The sequence below is a fragment of the Notolabrus celidotus genome, chromosome 3 (assembly GCF_009762535.1).
Source record: "Notolabrus celidotus isolate fNotCel1 chromosome 3, fNotCel1.pri, whole genome shotgun sequence".
Taxonomy (NCBI): domain Eukaryota; kingdom Metazoa; phylum Chordata; class Actinopteri; order Labriformes; family Labridae; genus Notolabrus; species Notolabrus celidotus.
This window is the reverse complement of record NC_048274.1, coordinates 24,039,430-24,062,187: the sequence shown is the minus strand read 5'-3', so window position 1 is coordinate 24,062,187 and position 22,758 is coordinate 24,039,430. Positions and strand designations below refer to the sequence as shown.

The following is a 22,758-nucleotide window of genomic DNA, read 5'->3' as shown; positions in this document are numbered from 1 at the left end:
AAAGATATGATTAAATCAAGATCTACATTGATGTAAAGTCTGAACAACAGAGTCTTGGACCTAAAATATCCTTCCAATTGAGGCTTTATTACCTCTCTACTCTTCCTTTTGCAAGTTAAGTTGAACTTGTGTTGGACTGTTATCACTACATAAATATGAAATACGCACGTATGTTATTCATTAAAAGAGAGGACAATTTAAAATTCAAGTTCAGCTAAGATAAAACTTCTGGGGGAGAGGGGATTGTGAAATTGTAGGAAGCTTGCCAGGTCCCGTTTTAAATAATGAATCAATTCAAATCACTTGGTTTTACAAACTTGTGATGACGTGTCAGTGAGACACGAGCCAATGCATTCAACGTACAGGATTTTCAACCACAGCTGAGCAGGGAGGGGTGGGTAAAAGTTGCTGAACTGGAAGAACTGCTGCCAACGAGCATGCATTTTTTCAAGCTGTCATGACTGTTTGACGCTACATGCTGCTACTCTGCTGGCAGGACCAACGTGGCTCATACAACACAGACCTCCAACAGAGACACAAATCAGCAGTTTAACACCTCTTTCAGATGATTAGAAACAAACAAGGCGCTTCACTCAAGTCAGATGTTTTCCCCATACACTCGAGGGATTCACTTTTTTTTTATTATTCATCTTAAGATAAATAGTTTTTCTGCTCTAAAAACATTCATTATTTCAGACAACTCTTTGATTTGTTTCACACAGACCAGGATAAGTGTGCTGCTGTTTTCAAACTCTTTGGCTAGCTCTTGAAATGATCCACTATTTTCTGCTGAATTTAGATAAGTACAGTGGAAGGTACACTTAAGTCCTCTTTATTGGTACTGATTTGAAAAGGGCTAGAGTGGAGCCAGAGGAGTGAGAAAAAACACAAGTGTCCAACCTTTCTATGCTCTGATATTGTATCGCTGGAGAAAGACATAAAAGCCACGAACTGCTAAGAAACATTGCATTTGTGAAGAATTTACTTAATTAAAAGATGCTTGAGTCCCATTTTTTCTATTTTAACATATTTACATAACGCTTTGAGTCTCTGCTCTGAAACATTAAATAAAAGTGTTAAATGTAGACTTTCATCTTTCATGCCTACAGTACATCAAAGCCCTGCATCATTATTTATTTCACTGAACGCAGCAGTGAAATCTCTGTGGATTCTTAAAGGACTCACTGGCGTTTCATGACTGTTTTATACTAATGTTTACAAACAATGTCAGTTTGAATGATCAGTCTAAAGAATGAAAACTCAGAGCTGTCAGCGACTGAAGGCTTTCCAGTTAACAGCTCCGTCCATTGATGAAGGTAAAATGAAACAGCTGTCAGTTTACTTTAACTAAAACATAAAGACACCTGAGTACAGGGGCGTCAGGAAAAAAAATCCCTTATGATAGCTTTAACAGACGCTCACGAAAAGGTAGACCTTCATGTGTTCTCTTTAAATAACAGAACTGGATCTAAAGGTTTGTGTTCTTTTCTATTTAACTAAGCATGTAAATCAGGACTTAGTGCAGACTTTTACTGCTCTGTTGCAGTGACTCAGGCGCTAAACAGCCACAGAGGTGTTATGGCTTTTCTACAAATCAATGCCCTTTAATTAGAGATATAACAACCGTCTTTTGTTTTGCCAATCTGTCGATTTTTTTAGGACGTGAAATAAGCCGTTCTGTTTCAGTACACCTTATTCATGCTTCACTTCATGTACTGTACAGTTACATCTCCATGACAGACTTTTCTAATTTACTTGTGTCCTGTTTCAGATCTTAATAAGGATAGGCCTTAAGCTCTGTATTTTTTTGCTGAAAAATAATAAAGAGGAACAATAACGCTGCACTAAATGAAAGAAACAATACACTGCAATGTAAAAATCAAAATATATTTCACACATACAAAATATCCATATTTCTTTAGCAATTTGTGAAGCACATTCTTTAAATCAAATGAGGCGCTGACACTTCATCCTTAGGTCCCTGAAGTCTTTTTGCCTCCTGACAAACAGCTCCAGTCAGCCAGGAGCTGAATGTCTATCCTGAAGGGTGTGACCACAGTCATTCAGCTGAAGACAGTTTTATATTTACAGACAACAAATATCAAAGAGTTACTGTAAATACAATTTATATATGCTTATCAAGCATGGCCACTTAGTTTTTACTACCTATAATCCTAGTTCAAATCCTATTCAAGCCAACATTGTCTTCATCCTTTGAACTATTTACAGCTTGATTTATTAAACTCAAAATGATGAAGTGGCAGTTTGTTGCTGTGTGACCTCAAGTCTCCAATATCCAGATAAGAAATCACATTTAAACAGTCTTTTCATAGCAAAATGTCCATTTCAATTGAAAACTATGGTGAAGGTGGACAGTGCTCGTCGTAGCAGTTCAAACGGTGTACTTGTCCTCTCCCTGCCTCTGAGCTTTGTGGTAGTGCGTGTAACTGCTGTACAGCTCATTGAACACCTCCCTCACTCCCATCTGCAGTCCGGTAGTCAGAAACTTGATATCCTGCTCCATGCACAGGTCCAGTATCCGATAGATCCCCTCTGTCAGATGCTGTTTGATGTCAGGCCGCAGAGTAACCTGGAGAGATAAATAAGAACAAGGTTATGAGGAAAGAGAAGAAAGCTGCGATAACAGAAACATGACAAGAACTTGAAATATATCAAACACAGGCAGAAGAATTAGAGGTCAAACACTATTCAAAGTCATACATTTTTCCCACTGTTTTAAATCCTCCATCAATCAGGTTTAATTCTTACTGTTTCACATATCTTTTTCCTCATATGCCTCATGCACTTTAAAGCCTCAGTAAGGAACTATTAGTTTAAGTTGATTTGGCACCCTCTGTGGACAAAGTGGTACCTCTTTTCTCTTTCTCATTTTGTCCGATACATGTGTAAGTAGTGTTCCTTAATAAAAAAAAATGTAATCTTGTCTTCTTTTAACAGTCAAATGTATCCCTCATGGAGAATCTCTGCTGTAGATGTAAGGAAAAAAAGTCTGGTTCAGCAGCGTGCTGTTTATCACTTTGTCTGACACCTATCTTGCAGCAGCTGTTTTGGGCATCAATGTTAAAAAAAATAAAGAAGTTGTAAGTCTTCTCACTTCTTCCTTTTGTAGGTCATAAAAAAGCATTAATATTCATTTCAGACTGTTTCATAATCTGCTAAAAAACAAGAAAGTGTTACTCTCTCCCAGTTAATTAAAGGCAACACAAGACTGTATATCTACAAACTACCTGGGGGGAAAATATCAGGCTCTAATTTATGTGCCTGAATAGTTAATTAGTCATTTACTAGACACTTTTGATTTGAGCGGCATTAACAGACAGACAACATCATGCGTCATGAGAAAATGTTTGCTTATGTAACTGTTACGAGCTGAATTAGGTGATGAAAGAAAGCTGGCTTGTATGAAGTACCTCCACCAAAAGCCTGGATTTTATTGGTATGCTAAAGTTGATCAATGAAAATATAACAACTGTTTCAAGTTATGAAGCTCAATACAGGATTTTGTCAGGTAACCCAGATCCATACAGCTTAAGTCACTCTGTGTGCCTTCATACTGTCACTGGAAAGGTAAACACACACTTAATTCATCACCATTCACATGCAAGCACACACAACCCGGATAGATAAACAGTATCTTATGAGCTCGGTGAACCGTGCATGAAAAGCCTATTCAATACTGTTTGGTTATTTGTCCTGGTCACATTATGCCCTACAGCTACACAAGCACTACACGCCATGACCTTCTGTACAGTTAGTCGAACCAGAGTCCTCTGACCGTACACACACACACATCACTACAGAGAGGGTGAGAGTGTGACCACAACTGTAATGATGAGATTAAACTTCCACCCTCTGATTACAGGCTTCACATTAAAGAGGGAACAGCCTTTCATGGATTTTCTGCAAACAAATCATTAATAAGATGTGCTGTGGAGCGGCACTTTTCATAGCTTACAGTTGAGGAACTCAGTCATTAGCATATGATGTTGTTATAGAAATTGTCAGTACTCTACAGACTCTGGCACAAAACAAACTTGCATTTTGGATAACATAATAAGTTTAGACAGCCTTTGGTTATAGATAAACACATTAACTCTTAGAAGTATTCTCCCAAGTACACAACATTGAGTCTAGCTTATTAAAGGATTATTCTCCTGTCTTGTCTGTTTGCTACGATGAACCTGTGACATGTCATTACTAATACTAAATAAGCCTGTTTGCACAAAGTTGCATTTCAAAGGAAAGTTCATAGCAGTCTGTTTGAAGTGCTACTACACGCAATGTACCACACATACTAAAAAACTGTAACAAAATAAAGTGATCAGACACCATTCTTAACTATTTGATTGATCACATTTTACTCTGATATTCAGGACAGTGCATTAAAGAAAAAAATGCCCTGATCTTTGCTTTTTTTAATGAAAAAAACTTCTTTGCTCCTAAATGGTACCATCATGTACCTCATGTAAAAACTTAATTAAGAACGCTTTGCAACAAACTACCTCCTGATCTGAGATCTGTTTAAGCTTTCAAGCAGTCTTAATATCCTGCTTTCCTCTTATACTTTTGGCAGTTAGTGCACTCTGTATGAACCACAGATCTGAGGAGGTGTTATAAAGCCCCAAAACGGACATCCCCATATCGGAAATGCTGACTCAAACTAAAGAGAGATGGAGTTGAGGCCACAGCCTTCCCACCCGGCAAACAGACAACACTGTCAGTCAAATCAGCGACACCCCCAAATATGTTTTAGTCTTAATACAATAAAAACAACTGTTTTTAGCATGTTTAATTCTGCACTAAAAATGATCATTTACAGTATCGGAGCCAGCTCCGCCTGGGTTCTCATGGAACTTCATTATCAACACAGATGGTTGCTGCTTGGTATGAATTTGAGGAAGAGGGTAACCTTGCTGTAGTTCTGCGTGAGAGCTACTGTAAGTAGGGTGCATTCATGTCCCATTAAAAATGTAACTAACTATATTTCTGCCCAGGAGTTTTTAAGCTCCCTTATCATCTCAGCCCTTCTGGGTCGATGTTGAGAAATGCCTGCCAACATGGACCTTCTTTGCTCCAACTACTCCAAATATTATCAATCATGGTTAGTTATCATGACTGTCATTGTTACCGTTAATATAAACGTGCTTTTAATAATACTAATGGCATTGAAACCATCAGTCTGTATAATAAAGTGTTGTTATTGCTTGTGCGTGTCTGTCAGTATGTGTTCATATACATCTCTCTCTTTCTACATCTCCCTCTCTCACTTTCTCAGCCCATGCAGTCAGAGCAGGTGACTGTTCACCAGTGCTGTGGTTCTGTTCGAGGTTTCTCCCCATCAAACATGAGGTTTTCCTTTCCACTGGTTCCTTTTTATGGGGGATGAATGTTAGGTCTCTCTGTAAAGCAACATTGATTTTACATTTGCAAACAATATGCTATACAAATGAAATGAAAATGAAATCTACTTTCTGCTATTTATCAGACCAAAAGTTGACTTGTCTGATCGAGGTAATAAAGGAAAGATTATTTGAAAGTGAAAGTCTATTCATTCTAACTCTGTACAGTTATGCACATTTGTTTAGTTTTTCAGGGGCTTCAAAGGGATGTTCACAAAGTTTTGCGACCCAAAAAGTCAACTTCAAATTTCTGCTTCAGTACCATAGACTGTATAAAATATGGACGTAGTATCCATGACGTCACCCATCTGTTCCTGAAGAGCTGTTTTGAGGCCAATCATCGGCGGCAGCCATATTGCTTCTTTCGAGCCAGTGTGACATAAAGAGGTGGAGTTTGAGCCTCCTAGCCAACAGCTGCAGTGTTCCCACAGGCAGCTGTGCCTCTCATTGGAAGATTAGTAATGTCAATATCTTTGAAATTGCCGCGTTAGAAAAAAATCCCCCCCCCCCTCACAGTGAGAGCACATCAAGAAATCAGCTATCCAGACTACACTCAACTTTTGAACCAGGCTGTAAACATGTTTATTTCTGCTGTAAAGATCGTCTTTTTCCCATTCATGTGCAGTGACTTCCAGTACTTCCAGAGCCAGCCTCAAGCGGATCCTCCATGAACTGCAGCTTTTAACACTTCCGCATTGGACTCATATTTTTAGACTGGAGCTTGCCACTTGTTCAGGACACATTATCTCTATTTTGTATCAATTTTGAGCCCTTTTCTTTACATATCATGAGTGAAAAAGTTACAAAAGAGATATGCTGAAGCTGAGGGGACTCTTTAATAAGATTGTCCTTTCACAATGTCAGCATGTCATGTATAAAAAGTGTGCAAATTCACAGTCTAAACCAACATTAAATCTGTCCTTTTTCTTAACACCTGTATGCTGCAAAGAAAGTTCATGTACAGCTCATTAGAAACCCCCCTGACAAAGAGACGGCTAAATGACCTCTGAATTACAAAGAGGTCCCTCTCTGAAAAGACCCATTAAATCCAAATTTAAATCCAATTTCAGGTTTATTGGATGAATTGCAGGGAGCTCCTAACAATCACAGACACCTTTTTCTCACTGCTTCTGTCTCTCCGTCTGCCTGTCTGTCTTTCTCTTTCAACGTGCGACTCTGCTGGAAACTGCTGAGTCAGGTTGGCGCCAAGATAAATACAGTCTGGTAGCAGAGAGGAGCCGCATTCACCAGCCAGACGTGACTCACAGCGTACTGGATGAAGCTTCAGGCTGGATGTTCCCTCCAAGCAGAGTTACAGTAATCCTGAACCTGCTCGCCCAGATCTGTGAACATCCACCATCCGGCCAATAGCAACACTCCCCCATCCCCCCTCTGCTTCTTCTGAGCGTCATCCCATCACTCTGCTCGGCTGAATCACGTCAGCTCAACGACAAACTCGTCTGGATCAAAGGATCAGCTGAGATCGTCATACATGTGTGTGTTAGTGTGTGTGTGTGTGTGTGTGTGTGTGTGTGTGTGTGTGTGCGTGCGTGCGTGCGTGCGTGCGTGCGTGCGTGCGTGTGTGTGTGTGTGTGTGTGTGTGTGTACCTTCTGCAGCTCTGTGACGTACTGAGCCACCATGAAGGCTGACAGTGTGGTGAAGCTCTCAGACATGGCAGTGATGTGAGAGTACATCCTCTCTATCAATCTGGAGCACTGCAGATACACGGCGCTGTCTGGTCCTGGAAAAAAACAGATTTATGTTCATTTACTTTGAGGTTAAGTTCATCTTGATGTCACTTCAACATACACAGAGGATACAGAGAGCATTGAATCCAGTTCTTGGGATTTTGGCTCCCTTCCTGTAGGACACTTTTTGTTCTTAGGCACACTTGTTGCAGCTTTTTTCAATTACTTTGATTGCACTTTTAAGCCATGAATTCTTTGTTTAATGAACAAATGAGGCTCTTAGAGGAGCAGAAAAAATGGTGCACATAAAGAAAAAAGAGGAACTGCAGATACTTTGACTAAAAGAGTAGATTCACTAGCTTCTAAACCACTTCCTCTAAGTTGACTAAGATGAGATTTCGACACAGATCTCTACAGTTTACACTGCAAAGTGGCTGTGAATGTTTCGTCTTAACATTTCTTTTTATCTGAAGGGCTGTTTGTGGATATAATCAACTGCTAAAGAGTATGTGTGAGTCACTACCAGATCCAGCAGCTATTTATAAAAGAAAAAGTGTAGAAATACTAATTTCCTGTTCTAAATTCAACCCAGTATTTAACGTACATTCAGCTTAATCTAACTTAATTTATACAGTTCCAGTTTATACTTTAATGCTACATTTGTAGCTGTTACTAATTTATTGTTATTACCCGGCTGTGTTATATACTTGATTCTGATTGGTCAAAACCCAATTACAACCGTAATCTATTCTGAATAGCAAAAGACGTGACCGTGGCAGAAACTTTTTTTTTTCCATCTCAGGCTGGTCTTGAGAGTCGGGAAATAATGACAGGTAGAAGCCACTGATGTGAGAGCAGCCTGAGGAGCTACTGGAACCCAAACACCTCTGATAGGGAAGAGTGGAGCAACATCCTGTACTGCAATCCTGGCAATGACAGCAGAGCTGGTGAGAGCATCTCAAAGTTGCTGATTGATACAAAGTAACTTAAACCTAAAGTATAAATAGCTTAACAGATAGTGATAATAGCAACAGTGTTTAAAGTTGTGAGATCAGCCTCATTTATTTTTAAAGTTGGACTTGTACTTATATAGTTCTAGTTATTCTGACCACTCAAAGCGCTTTTACGCACTGCGTGTCAGATTCACACATTCATACCATAGAATGTATAAAGCATGGACGTAGTATCCGTGAAGTCACCTTTCTGTTCCTGAACGCTGTTTCGAAGCCAATCGACGGCGGCAGCCATATTGGAAATGTGAAACTCAACCAGGCAGAGTGTGACGTAAAGGGGAGGAGTTTGAGCCTCCTAGCCAACAGCTATGTGTTCCCGTCCGGGAGTCACGTCAGTCATGTCCTTATTTGGGCAAAAACTCGTAATCTTAATATCTTCTGAACTGTCACGTTAGAAAGAAAATCACCCCCCATACAGTGTGTGTGCCGATAGAGAAATTAGCTACTGTAGCCAAGCCATTTTTTGAACCAGGCTGTAAACATGTTTATTAATGCAGCAAAGATCATCTTTTTTGAATTGGTGTCTATGTGGATTCCGGTGTTTCTGCAGCCAGCCTCAAGCGGATTCTCGATGAATTGCAGCTTATAACACTTCTGCATGGGCTTCATAGTTTGGGACCGGAGGTTGCCACTTCATTCATACCCATTCACTCACTAATGGTATAGGCTGCTAATGTAAGGAAACATTGGCATCAGCTGATCTCATTTGTACACAGTCAAACACCGCTGAACAACAGCGGGAGCAATTCGGGGTTCAGTGTCTTGTTTAAGGACACTTCAGCATGTGACTGCCGGAGCTGGGATCGAATCGCCAACCTTCCAATTGATAGACGACCGACTCTACCCACTGAGCCACAGCCGCCCTCTCAGCAGAGCTCAGAGAAGGAGAGCTGCATGAGGACAGAAATGTCAACAAATATTCTCAAAGTGCCCAGTTTATGTAAATGTATACCACAAGGAGGATGATAAGAGTCTGTCAGAAGGTGCTACTAACTGTGAAATCAGGGGGCTTTGTTTTTAGTTGTAAAAATAAATAATCTTTAAAGTGATATTTTGTGTCAATTAAGTTGTTAATGTTTCTTTACTTTGAAGATTTGTATTTTGAACAATGGAGTGATTGAATGTGTCACATGATCATACAAATACATGTAGAGTTTTCTCCTTGAAGAAAATCTGTCTTTTAATCAACAGATAGAGAATCTAAAGAAATACAACTGAGGGTGAAATTGGGTTTCTTGTGTTGTAGCTGGGAAAAAAATCATCCAAGCAACCTTTTTATCTGTACTCCACTATGGTGATATTCTTTATATGAATGCCACCTCAGCCTCTCTGAAAATATTGGACTCAGTGTACCATGCTGCATTGCGATTTGTCTCTGGTCTAGGTTTTTGCACACATCACTGAGTCTTGCATGAAAAAGTAGGTCTGCGTTGATTGCATAACAGAAGAATGGAGCGCTGGTATATCTTTCTTTATAAAGCCATTCTACATGATCTGCCTTCCTCTGTATGTCATTCCTCAGATTTGTTCTCTCTTTGGTAAAAATGCTTTTAGTGTTTTCACTCCCTCATCATGGTCCAAGCTACAAAGTCACCTAAGACTGGATTATTTCATTAGTCTGGAGGATATTAAAACCAGGATGAAGGATCATCTGATCAGTGTGTGCAGATTTTTAGCTGCTAAAGGCTGAAAATGAGTTGACTGATGTCACGGTTACTTGTGTATGTCTGCTGTTAGTCTTGCTCTTTGTGTGAAACTTTTAATGCTACCGTCTTGGCCAGGACTCCTTTAGAAAGTAGTTTTTTGTACTTCAGCAGGTATACTCCTGGTAAAAATAAAAGGTGGATAAATAAATAATAATGTGTCTTGTTGTCTTCTGAGTTTGTCTGTATTACCTGTGTCACTGTCTCCTCTCTGTCGACCCTCCTGCATGATGGATGCCAGCAGGCGATGGAAGATGTTTAAAAACGATGGAGCTGCGGTCAACATCACCTGGACACACAACAAGAGTACGGTCATGAAATATTTGTAGAGTCTACATTTGTCAGAATTGTCAGAGAAGACATCTTACCTATGTCGTATCATTTCTAACATATTCATAGAGTTTTTACAGGCTGTAGATTGCCTCACAACTGCAGTGGTGTAGAAAAACTTTTCAACTGACTGTGATTGTGCACATGGGGTGCCGTTATAGAGTGAGTCCAATTATTTTGTGTATCGTAGTTAATAAGCACGGGAAGGGAACCTGAAAAGTCTTAGGATATTAGAAGGTGAGCAAAGAAACCTTTTTAAGTGGGAAAAATCAGTCCTGCAATATCAATCTATCACATCATTTTCACTACTTGAGTCATAGCAGAGCAGCTCGTAAACTTACTGTCCAAAAACTGCCTGAGGTAAAACTTGGATCCCAACTACAGCTAGTTAGCATTTCTGTCTGTAGTCTCTCTCTGCTCTCTTTTCAAGGCCCACAGGACCAAGAGAGTGCAGCGAGACAGGAGAGAACGGAGGGGAGGTGATGTCACTAGCTCTGGTTGGGGCTCAGTAATGGTTTCCAGCGGCTTAAATTCGCACCATGCCAACTGACGCCGCCTGCCAGCTCCTTCTCCACCTCCTTCTTCTCTGCCCCATCACACCTCCTTACTTCAGCTCTTTCCATTCTTTCCAAAAACTTTCCCTCATCACATGCAAATCACATCAAAGGCTTTTATTCTCTGTCAACTGCTTCCTCTGTGGCGTCTTTATCAATTCTCCTTCTTCCTCTATAAATGTCTCTCCCTTCCTCTGTTCTTCTATTAGTTTTACCTCCGCCTTTCCTCCCCCCTCTCAGCCAGTCTTCTTTACAGCTCTGTTTTGTCCTCACAAACATCTGATATCAGTTAGCTGGGTCTTGCCCTGTTTAACTCAATGCAGCTGCCCTGATTCAGTCACACTTTTTGTCCCTTTATGACAAAAAAAATAATGAAAACAATAAATCAGAAGGAGGGTGACAAAACTGAAAAATTATCACATCACACAGCTAAACTAAACAAAAAGGCCTCGTCTGGGCTGAAATGCGGACTCCTGTTCCACAGTTTTCTAGAAAACTGTCTGGAAAATGATTTTGTACTTTGTGACACTTTGGGCGAACAGCAGGCTCTCTAAGGAAAAGAAGATAAATGGGATGCTATGAGGTCTTTATGCAGCTGCAGTGGGACTCTTTGAGCTGCAATATCCTTTCATTCAAAGTGAGTGAAACTGTCCTCAGGGGCATCCTGTGGGTTCACAGGCAAGGATCAAGGCAAATATGACACATTCTTGAAAATCATGGATTCAAGCTTGCAGCTTTAACCATTGCACAGCTGTGTAGTTTGGACTCAGTGAATGGGGGACATAAAAGAGTCAAAAAACCAACACAAAAACGATAATATAGGTAATATTCATCATTCTGCAGACATTAATGTACATTACATGGGTGAGCACTCTTTATGTAAAAATGTCTGCCTGCAAAAAGTCACATGAATCACTCCTTTCTAATAAATCTTTGTGTCAAATCTCAACTACCTTGAGCAAAATGCAAACAGTGATCCATACAATGTATGAAATAATACAATATTTGCATCTTTACAACAAAAAGCATTGCCTTTACTGGAACACATTACAACATTTCTCCTTTGTTTGCATAAAAGATCCTGTTGCACCTAACAGTAATCACGTTTTTTAAAGCTTATCTCTGAATCTGTATTTATGAAATCTCCTCCTCCCGCTCCATACCTGAGGATGACACTGGATGATGGCAAACAGCGCCTCATGAACAGCCAGGAACACTGACTGGTAGACGAGTGGGGTCAAGTGGTCTAGGGGAACAGACTGAAGAGCCCCGAGGACCAGGATTACGTGGTGAGGGTTTGTTATGCGCCCCTCGCCCTGACGCAGCAGTGATGTCATCGATGTCACCGTAGGAACAGTGAAGGGGAGGGTGACAGAAATGTCCTGACTGGAGAATCTCACCAAGAACTGAAACGAAGAGAAGGTAAAACATGTGAGAACACAACTATGAGAGTGATATAATGAGCCTGCAGCATGAAAACAGAGCAGTGAAATTCTTTGTTGACAAAGCTATTTTTTAATTTTCCCAGCTCCACACTACTGAAAATATGCTGTTCATGCTTCATGTTCACGTTGTAAAGAAAATACTTTACAAATGCTCAACTGGTTTTAAAATATGAATATTTAACAGGCGTTAAATTTAGATGATTTAGGGCTTCTTCCTCTAACACCATCTAAAGAGAAAAAGCTGGAAGAAATACAGAAAAAAACAACTCAGACAGATGACAGACATATGGACACAGTGAGAGTGGGTAACAGGGACAAACAGCATGGAGAGCATATTTAAGTACAGTGTGTGTGTGTGTGTGTGTGTGTGTGTGTGTGTGTGTGTGTGTGTGTGCGTGTGTGCGTGTGTGCGCGCGTATGTGTGTGTGTGTGTGTGTGTGTGTGTGTGTGTGTGTGTGTGTGTGTGTGTGTGTGTGTGTGCGTGTGTGCGTGTGTGCGCGTGTGCGTGCATAGTATGGTTCAGCAGATTGCCATGTTGTCTGTCTGCTCCACCCAGCAGCCCTGATGGAAAACACATTGACTTAAAGAGGAAATTACAATGAACAGGCACTCCAACGGAAATCAACAGACTGTGATTGTCGTTTTGGACGCTGAGTCACTCGAGACAGCTGTCACATGTACGTCCAGCAAACTGTCACTTAGATTATTACTGATGTGGGGCTTAAGAGCAGACTGAATAATACACTCAGCGTGGTTCTGCTCTTAGCTTGTCCTAATATTTCTGTGTGAGTGATACTGAGAGGTCTCCCTTTACAATTTCCCCTTTACCTACACGTGCATTTTTTTTATTAGGGAGACTATAAGGATGTAGTGAAAACTATGTTAGTGTCACTAAGGAGTACTTCCATCTGGTATACTCCTACCTAAAGCATGTATGGTGGATGATCTCACTCTACATTCAAACAAGATATGTTAATACGTGTCAAAAAGGCATTTGGGTACATATCATGAACACAATGTATTTCAGATTGGAAGTTGGCTCCACCTGCCAGTTGTGCAGAGAAATGATTGCTCTCTAAAAATGTGATTTGATCCATTTTAACATTAATATCAACAATCGAAATGTATAAAGTCTGGCATAGTTTACAAAAAATGACAAAACTGTTGGAGACAAACTAATAAATCCAATATTTATATATGTGTTGTTTTCTGAAGCTGATTTTCTCATGTGCTCCGTAAATATGACTTGACAGGCAATAAGTGTGCGTGTCTGCGAGAGTGTGAGTGCATTTTTTTCTCACCACCATAGCAGATATAATCTGTGGGGTAACGAGCCACAGCGCTTTAGAACAGGGCTCCGGTAACAGACAACAGGACAGCAGCTTAGTGATGATGACTGCAGATAAAACCTCCTGGAAAACAGCAGAGGAGAAGACAAAGTGAGAACAAGTCATCAAGAAAACATACAGTATAATACCATGGCAGATATGATTCACTGAGGGAAAAGGAAAATCTCTTTAAGTCGAGGGGCTTATCAAATGAAGCGTAAATAATATCCAGAATAGGAAATGTTAAAAAATGCAACAGTTTCTCTGGGATATCTGCATGTGTAACGACAAACGGCTACATGTTCTGAGGAATTCTGTGGGCCTCACCCTGTAGTTTCCTGCCCTCAGCTTGCTGATGTCCAGTCCCTCTCTGATCAGCAGCAGAAGCAGGTTCAGCTGGCCTGTGGTGCTCTTCTCCACCAGGTGGCGCAGCAGCTCCTGTACAGTGGGCTCCAGCTCACAAACATCATCTGAGGACAGCCAAGATGCTAAAAGTAAAAGGAAATTAATGTTACATTCACCATCATAATCGCATAAACTGCAATTAATCAAATACTTTTAATGGTATGAATGTTATTTTCTTGATACATATTTGCATCAAACACCTTTGAACCTTTTAATTATGCAGCTCTGAACAGGTGTATTCAATTGGCTAGTTCTCAACTATTGAAAAATAAAGCAATTGACCTAAATAACTGATTTCCCTAAATGGTTCCTTCTTTCTTCCTTTATGACAGTAAAATGGAAACAGTTTGGGGTGATAAGAAACTCAGACTATAGACCAATTTTAATGGATTGAGAAAATGAAACAATCGCAAAGATGATCATTTTAGGTCCCAACTCTATTCCCATAAAACAAATGTTACATTCTACATGAATGGTTGATTATTTTAAATGGGTAATAATTTAACTACATGCTTATAACTGTGGTTGTAGTTTGCAGAGCTTCTGAAAAAATATGCTGAGAGATGTTTCTGTTGTTTTGTACGCCCCATCTACAGATGAGAGGGGCAGAATTATCATAAACACATTTAAATTTTTGAAACTGGAGCCATTTTCATAGGTTTAATCATCAAATAAGTGCTGTTCTATTGTGACCATAGACTGTATAAACTATGGACGTAGTGTCCGTGACGTCACCCATCTGTTTCTGAAGTGCTGTTTGAGGCCAATCATCGGCGGCAGCCATATTGCTGCTGTCGAGCAATTGTGACGTAAAGAGGCGGGCTTTGAGCCTCCTAGCCAACAGCTAAAGTGTTCCCACAGGCAGCTGTGCCTCTCATTGGAAGACTCGTGATCTCAATATCTTTGAAATTGCTGCGTTAGAAAAAAAAAATCACTCCCCTCACAGTGAGAGCACATCCAGAAATGAGCTATCCAAACTACACTCATCTTTTGTACCAGGCTGTAAACATGTTTATTTCTGCTGTAAAGATCGGCCTTTTCCCATTCATGTGTATGTGACTTCCGGTACTTCTGGAGCCAGCCTCAAGTGGATCCTCGATGAACTGCAGCTTTTAACACTTCTGCAATGGACTCATATTTTTAGACCGGAGGTTGCCGCTTGATTGTGACACATAATTTCTAATATTTCTCGACTATTTAAGCACACTTCTCATTTCCGCACAGCTGGAGTGGAATAAAGAAAGCCATCTTAGAAACTCATCTTCTTTCATTTGTTATCTACATTTTGCACACATTGACTGATAGCAGAGATGGGAACTGACATGTTAGTCCATTACCTGTTAACAGCTTGTAAATAGTCTGCAGCATTTGCATGTACAGCTCATCCAACTCCTTTTTTCTCTCCTCCTCTCCCTCCACCACGGTCGTCTTCGCTGCTGTGTAGAAAGCCGACAGGAAATGGAGAGAGGAAACCAGGAAGTCCATGGGCCTGTGAGCAGAACTTATCTCTTTGAGGATCTGCTGGCAGAAGCTCCGATAGAGACACATGTGACTTATGGTGGGCTGCTCCTCTCCCTCCACTGAAAGTGCAGAAAGCTCACTCTGCAGCATGATGGTCACTACATCAACTATGAAAGCCTGACCGAGGGCGCTGACCGGCTGGGAGGCCGACTGACTGACGGTCTGAGGTTTCAACACAGACTCAACGGCTGGTCCCAGTACTGTGGTCATTCTTGTTAGCATCTGAGTCAAAGTTTGATCCATTGGTTTACTCCTGCCCAGGTTAGAAGTCATCACTTGGGAGAAGGAGGTGAGCAAGGCCAGCTGGAGATGGACAGACAATACAGATGCTGGATCTGGTTTACCTGACTCAGCAGCTGTTTGCTTGCTTGAAATTTGTGTAAGATAGGAGGCAAACTGATCCAGGTTGAGTCGGACGCTGCTGTTTCTTGTGATAATCAACTGGACCAAGCTTCTCACAAAGCTCTGCACTGCTTTAATAAACTCCAACCAATCAGAGCTGCTTGTGGTTCTAAATCTTCCGTTGTTGCTCTGCCAAAGAAGAGAGGACACAGCGGCTTGCAGCAGAGTGCCACCATGGATTAGTTTCAAAATGCTTTCGAAATTTCTGCCCTCAAGGAGGCAAGTCATAAGGCTCAGCAGTTTGACTAGAAAAAGAGCATCTCCAGGTTCAAGAGGGTCCACAGCATTCTGATCCGCCTGCTTTGAGGTGGAGGTGAGCATGAAGAGGAGGAGGAAGAACACAGAGGAGAGATCCTCAGAGTTCATCCCATCTGGGTTTAGTCTAGTTAAGATCTGGAGCATGTTTACCAGCTCATCCCTTTGTGTGTCAGTCAGCAAAACAAGCATCTCTCCGGACTCTGAGTTAGCCAAAATATCCTCAACCAAAGCTTCTTTTTTCACAAGCATGGACAGACTTCCTTTCTCCTTTGACTTCAAGAACACCAGACTAACCTTGGGTACATGTCCTGCCTTGAGAACTCCAATAATCCTCTGCATGAGGGATGTGACCGTGGCAGAGAACAGTGAAGGCAACTCGGTGATAACAGTGCTCTCGAGAAGCTGAGAAGAAATGAGGGAGAAGGCCAGACAGCCGGGCCGTGGGTCCTTCCTTCCATCTGTCTCTCTGCTGAGGAGAGAACTGACAAGCACATCCGCCATGCAGCCCACGTCTTCTGTATCCAGATAGGGAGCTATCACAGGCAAGTTAGACGTGACAAAGTACCAGTGTGCAGCAGGGTAGGAGCATGCGTTCAGACCCCCTATCTGCCCATCCCACACCTGCTCTCCACTCTGACCCGCCTCCAACTCGGATTTAGCTAAAATAAACTGAGCAGCTTTGTTTAGCAGAGCAGCAGTTCTGGGTTCAGACAGCAAGGAGAGATCTAGGAGAACTCTTTTCATCTGTTGCAAAGTGAGGAGTTTGAAGAGCAGACGGCTCGTGGGACTGCAGGATGATTCAAGACGTGCAGGAGAAATCACCCCAGATAGAAGACTCTCTGTTGGTTTCAAGGCTGAATCTAGGGCTTCATTCTCACCTGGAGCCAGTGTTTGAGCTGAGTCAAGGGTTTTATATTTGCTACAGTAGATAGAGAAAAGTGTGTCCACTTCCACCCAGGTGTATCTGAGGAGGAGAGCAGCCTCCTGGGTCTTCTGTTCCCACGATGCCACTATTTTAGACTCTGCAACCTTCTCAGACTCTCTTTGGTTCTTTTTGCCTTTCTTTGGGGTCTTCTGAACTACATTTAAGTTTGTTTTTGTACCCTTTTTCTCTTTTGACAAAAGATGTAGCAGCTCATTCACATTCTGTTGCATCTCCTCCATCAGCCCCTGACTCTTCTTCACAACAGGAAGAGGGGAGGTGTTATCGAGAGTCTTCAGACTAAACATGATGACATGAAGCAGCTGGCTGAGCGAGATCAGCTTCAGAGATGCATCCTCCTTTTCCTGGTTCATCTTCTGACCCTCACATCCCCCATCCACCTCCATCTTCTCTGCTTCACTGTCCTCCTTCTCCAGGTCAGGCAGAATATATCTCCTGATGCTCTCCAACACCAATGAGCAGATCTCGAGGCTCTGTGAAGGGGGAGTGTCCAGAAGACAAGTCCTGAGGGAGGCAGAGATGCCCTCAGACAACAGGGTAGGGCGGAGGGCGTCCAGGGCGGGCTGATGGATCACAGAGAGGAGCTCGGAGAAGAGGCGAGGCAGCTGACGGAGCTTGGTGTAAGTCTCAAGGAGGCTGCACACCAGGAGCTGTTGGGGAAATACACATTTTGATTGTCAAAAAGAATCTCTTACACATTAAAGGGACAGTTCAGGTGTTTTTTTAAGGTGGGGTTGTATGAGGTACTTGTCAATAGTAAATGTGTAAGAGGGGATGCTGACTCTACCACTTAGTTTAACTAAATTTAACAAACTCAACAACCAAAGCACTATTCTCAGTGTTAGTGTACACTCTGTTTTGAAATTTGTCAGTGCTTTACTTTTAAAAAAAAAAACCTTGAATCTTTGAATCCTTGCCGTCAGAAAGCCCATTTGTTTCTGCACTATTCTCTGACGGAGCACATGCGTGACTTCTGCCTGTGTGCACTGATCAGCTGTTTGGCTCTTTGAAAAGCTTTGAAAGAGACAAAAATACAACCCAAAAAAAATTAATTGTGATTCTAACAGTGTACATCATGGACCAAATTAGCTGATCAATGTGCTGCAGGCGGAGGAACATGAATAAGCCGTGTCTGAAAATACTTTAAAAATGATTCGGCTTTCTGACAGGCAAAGTAAAGCACTGACAAATTTACAAACAGGGCGTCCACTTACACTCAAAATAGTATTTTGGTTGAAGTTTGTTAAAATTAGTTAAATTAAGTGGTAGAGTGGGCCAAGTCTGCAACGGTTGATAGTCAAGCTTTGGTTCTGGTTCTCCGGAGGTTTTCTCAACAAAGGGGCTGAGCTGACTAGCGTCGCCTGTAACTGATACACTTACTATTGACAAGTACCTCAAACAACCCCACTTAAAAAAAACGGAACTATCCCTTTAAAAATCCCATTATGGGGTGCTTAGTAGAGTCCCCTCTTTCGTATGTAACCCACACCTCAAACAGTTTTCAACTTTGTGCCACTAGGCTGTTTTATCACCAAGTTTATGGTTTACACTGAGTAGGAAAAAAACCTTGCCCTTGTTCGCTCCCTGGACTAATGTGCATGAGATTCTACATCAAATGTTTTATCTCATGGAAAAACTTTAGATATAAATCTGAAAGGACTTTCTGGTCAGATAACACACCTAACCAACAACATTAAAGTAAGTCAGGAGTAAACTGATACCTGTCTGGCTCGTTGCACTCGTGCTTCCATGCATTCGGAGTTAACCCAGGCTGAGGATAACAGCTGGTCCAGGTCTGGCTCCAGAATCAGATGGTTGAGACTCAATAGCACCTTTAAACAGCGGTACCATGCTGGGATGCTGAAAGCAAAGACAAGAGAAACATAAATCACTGTGGGAGCAAAACATTGCAGGAAAAAAGAAAGCTCTGACTTCAGTTACTCTGAATGATAAAGGTATTTCAAAGATTTGAAGAAGAGTCATTTTCTTTACCGCGGCTGGGCCTGGTTGAAGAGCGTTTGACACAGGGCTCTGTAAAAGTTCAGCTGGACCTCTCCATGTCGGATTCTGTCTGCTGCTACATTGTAAATATCCACAGAGAGAGCCTGGCTCAGCAGGGACTCCACAGCCAGCAGAGCCAGACTCCAGCTCTCTGGGGAACAGGGTGAGGCTGGGAGGGATTTCTGCTCCGGCTGCTTGGCTTTAGAAGGTGACAGCAACTGTCCATTTAGATCTACACCCAAGACAGGGACCAGCTTTGTGAGGAAATAGAAACACAGCATATTCTGCGCTTCCTGACTGTCTCCTCTTCCTTTTCCATAGCTCTCCAGGAAGAATTTAAAGAGCAGAGGCAGAGTGTTTGACTTCACTGAGTAGTGTAAAGAAAACTCACAGTAGCCCTGACTGCTCAGTTTGGGCAGTAATGCACTGACTGGCCTCAGAGGGCCTTTTGCTCCTCCGGGGCCACGTTTCCCTGAATCCTCTTTGGATGGGAAGAGCTCCTCCTTGTAGGAGGTAAGGTGTTCAGAGGGGAAGAGAGCCAAAAGAAGGATGGAGTCTATCTTCATACGGAGATCTCTACTCAGCTGCTGGCGGAGACCCAGATGTGTGTGAGAGGCTGAAAACTCCCCTGAGGTCAGCAGGTGTCTGAGCAGGACTAATGGCTGCATCAGCTGGTTGGTTACCATGGTGAATACTCTGTTAGGATTGGCTTGTTGTCGCTGAACTGACAAATAACAAGATAAGACCTGAAGCAACACCTCAAATAGATTAGCAGAGCGGAGGTTCTCTATTGGCTTGGTAGTACATTGTAACTGTTTCTGATCTGAAGGGGTTTCTGTGATCAGCTCAATCTGGGAACTGCCCAGACCCTCAGCCATCTCCTCATCCTGACATGTGACAGACTCAGCCTTTAAAGGTTCAGTGGACGATGGCTGCTGTAGCTCACGACAGGCCAAAAAGCAGAACTTAGCCAAAAGGTCGACCATGAGTTCATACTTTGTGGTGAAAACAGATGAGAGTGCCGGAGCAGAGAGAAGGCCCTGACACACACTCAGTATGGTGGAGACACACACTGGTGACTTGGAGACAACACATGTACACTCCTGGAGACGGTCAAGCAGCAACTTTGGGAAGACAGATAAAATACCTTTTAGTAAAAAAAAACTAAAAAAAAGGACAATCAAAAAAAAATAACATTACCAATCAGTTTTGCTGCATTAAAATAACGTCTATATAACTAGCAGCTCACCTGTGCCATGTTGAGCCTCAGGCTGATAGCCTTGCCCTGCTTGAGAAGAGAGTGGAGCTTGCGGCTGTGAAGCAGATCATCGAGGTAACACCACAGTCCCTCCAGAACTTTCTCAGGAAACTCAACCTTCTTATTGTACCAGCCTGTCAGAGCATGTGTGCACCAGTCCAACAGCACCTACAGTGGAAAAGAGACAAAACAAATGCGTGATAGAATGAATGAACAACTATTTCCCAGTGAGACAATCTTTATAATAAAAAATGAAAAACATGTAGGAGGAAAAACTGAAAGAATATATGTACATACCATAACAAAAAATAACAATAAACTAAATTAAATAAAATTGGTTATCATCATAGATAATACCTTATTGATTCATGAAATAAAATTAAACTTATTCACTCCAAAAGAAGGAACATCTCCTTAACAGGCTGTCCACAACAACTCATTGTTCCCCAATCCCCACACCAGAACCATGTCCCCACATTGATCAATCAAAATAATATCATTATTCCATAGAGACACAGATATCTTGTGACATGTCACCAGCTGTTACCTGTTCCTTGTTGGGCAGAAGGCACTGAGTAGAGATCCAGGCAAAACGTGCAAGCTTTAACTTATCCTCCCATGGAGTCTGAGGACTCTTCAGTTTCAGATGGATACCCGAGTAGATGGCAGCCATCGCTGAAGCTGGTGTTACTGCTGCACAGCAAGACACAGCGTGGATGAGTCCATACCACAACAAGGGAACATGACATGAATAATAAAGTAATGCTTTTCAGTTTATTTAACACTGACAAACCACATAGGTGATGGGACACCAGGGTGAAAGAGCTTTTCAGTAAATGCATTAAAACCAGTGGTGGACAGTAACAAAGTAAGTAAATTTACTTGAGTATTGTACTTAAGTACATTTTTTGGGTATCTGTACTTTACTTGAGTATTATTTTTCGGGGAACATATTACTTTTAGTCGACTACATTTAGAAGACAATTGTTGTACTTTTTACTCCACTACATTTCTATCAGTGCTCTAGATACTCACTACTTTTGCTCTGAAGTCAGCTCATGAATTTCCTTCTCTTTTCTGAAATCTGATCCCTAAGACAGTAAAATGTGTTTGTGTAGTTCTGTTTGTCTCAGTGGTTTAGTCGCTACTGTATATTGTGCATCTCCATGGTTGAAGTGGAGCAGATTTCACTCAGATCAGGCAGTTCATTTAGAGGTGGTAATCATGGCTATAATTCTCCACCTGAGCACCCATGTCCATATCTTCAGCCCGTGTTAGAGGTTTTTGAAATGAAGAATGATACATATAGTTCTAAATGTTCTCCCTGTTTCAAACATACAAAAATTAACAGTCCAACCTGAGAAAGTGTGTTGAGCTACGTAACATTTGTTTCATTCCAGATGAACATTTCAAACTAAGTTGTCTGTGCTTGAAATAACTTAGTTTCTGTTTTTATTCTGTGGTATAGTTTTTAGAGATTTCAAGTAGTGGTTTCTAAATAAACATAATGTAACAGAATGTACTCCTATGTATTCTTGACTGCCATCATGCTTTGTGAAAATACAACGTTTTAAGATTTTTAAAGAAGTACTTTGAATACTTAAGTATTTTTAAAAGGAAGTACTTCAGTACTTTAACTCAAGTAATAATCTGACAGAGCAACTTTCACTTGTTTTGGAGTAATATTTAACCAGGAGTATCTATACCTTGACTTAAGTAATGAAGACGTGCACTTTGTCCACCACTGCCCACAACAGATATTACACATCGCAGGTTGTCATGCATTTAGTTAAAGGATATGACTAACCTAATGCCCCGACACCAGATTATGTTATATTTATTTCCCTCAAGATATTGACAGACCTCGAGGAGTGATCTCAACATGTACTGGGGTATTCTGTAAATAATCGTCAGAATAAGATTTTGAATGAATTTGAAATTTTAAAAACTGTTCAAGTCTGCCCCACACCAACACATTTTAAATCACTGTTCCATTTTTTAAACACATTTTGATGCAACAGCTACCTAGCATGTTAGCATATGCATGCTAGAATTAAAGCAAACCAGGTCCGGGACAGCTTCTCCACTGCACGACAACAAACCATAACTGAACCTAAAAAACTGAATATTTACGAACTGCAACATTGACCAGGGATGATTGTGTTTATAAGACTCACCACTTTTCAACCTGCACGTGTCTGCTGTTTTCAGATGAGGGCGAACTTTCAACTTTCACCCTGCCGGCCAGGCAGAAGCAATCGAGAGTCGATTTGAACGATCAGTTCCAAATAATCCATTTATCCACCTCCCAGCAGCACGAATGATGATTAAAATCACAAAATTATATTATATTTATTCAATGAGAGTTCATTTGGATGTTTAAAGATTCTAATATGTAAGTGTTGAATAAACACGGTTTGCAAAAAAGTCGTTGTCTAGAACAAAATTAAAATAAGTGTATTTCCTAATATTTGGAAAGATACATGTT

The 22,758-nt window shown here is 41.3% G+C and overlaps 1 protein-coding gene across 5 annotated transcripts; it reads right to left on the bottom strand.

Moving 5' to 3' along the window:
• Nucleotides 1–1,873: 1,873 nt before the first annotated feature.
• urb2 (URB2 ribosome biogenesis homolog) lies at nt 1,874–22,559 on the bottom strand. Of its 5 annotated transcripts, none has more exons than XM_034678674.1 (12): nt 22,448–22,559; nt 20,818–20,963; nt 20,262–20,438; nt 19,004–20,136; nt 18,733–18,871; nt 15,225–17,661; nt 13,810–13,970; nt 13,456–13,566; nt 11,873–12,115; nt 10,018–10,114; nt 7,029–7,162; nt 1,874–2,590 (listed from the first exon to the last, which is right to left on the bottom strand). In XM_034678674.1, the coding sequence occupies exons 2-12, from the start codon at nt 20,941–20,943 to the stop codon at nt 2,393–2,395; spliced, it is 4,956 nt and encodes a 1,651-aa protein (XP_034534565.1). In that variant the 5' UTR covers nt 20,944–20,963; nt 22,448–22,559; the 3' UTR covers nt 1,874–2,392. The 5 variants fall into 5 exon arrangements, with proteins under 5 accessions (XP_034534565.1, XP_034534579.1, XP_034534550.1 ...); XM_034678688.1 differs by having other exon boundaries at nt 20,818–20,960; nt 22,448–22,534; XM_034678659.1 differs by having other exon boundaries at nt 22,296–22,455.
• Nucleotides 22,560–22,758: the final 199 nt, after the last annotated feature.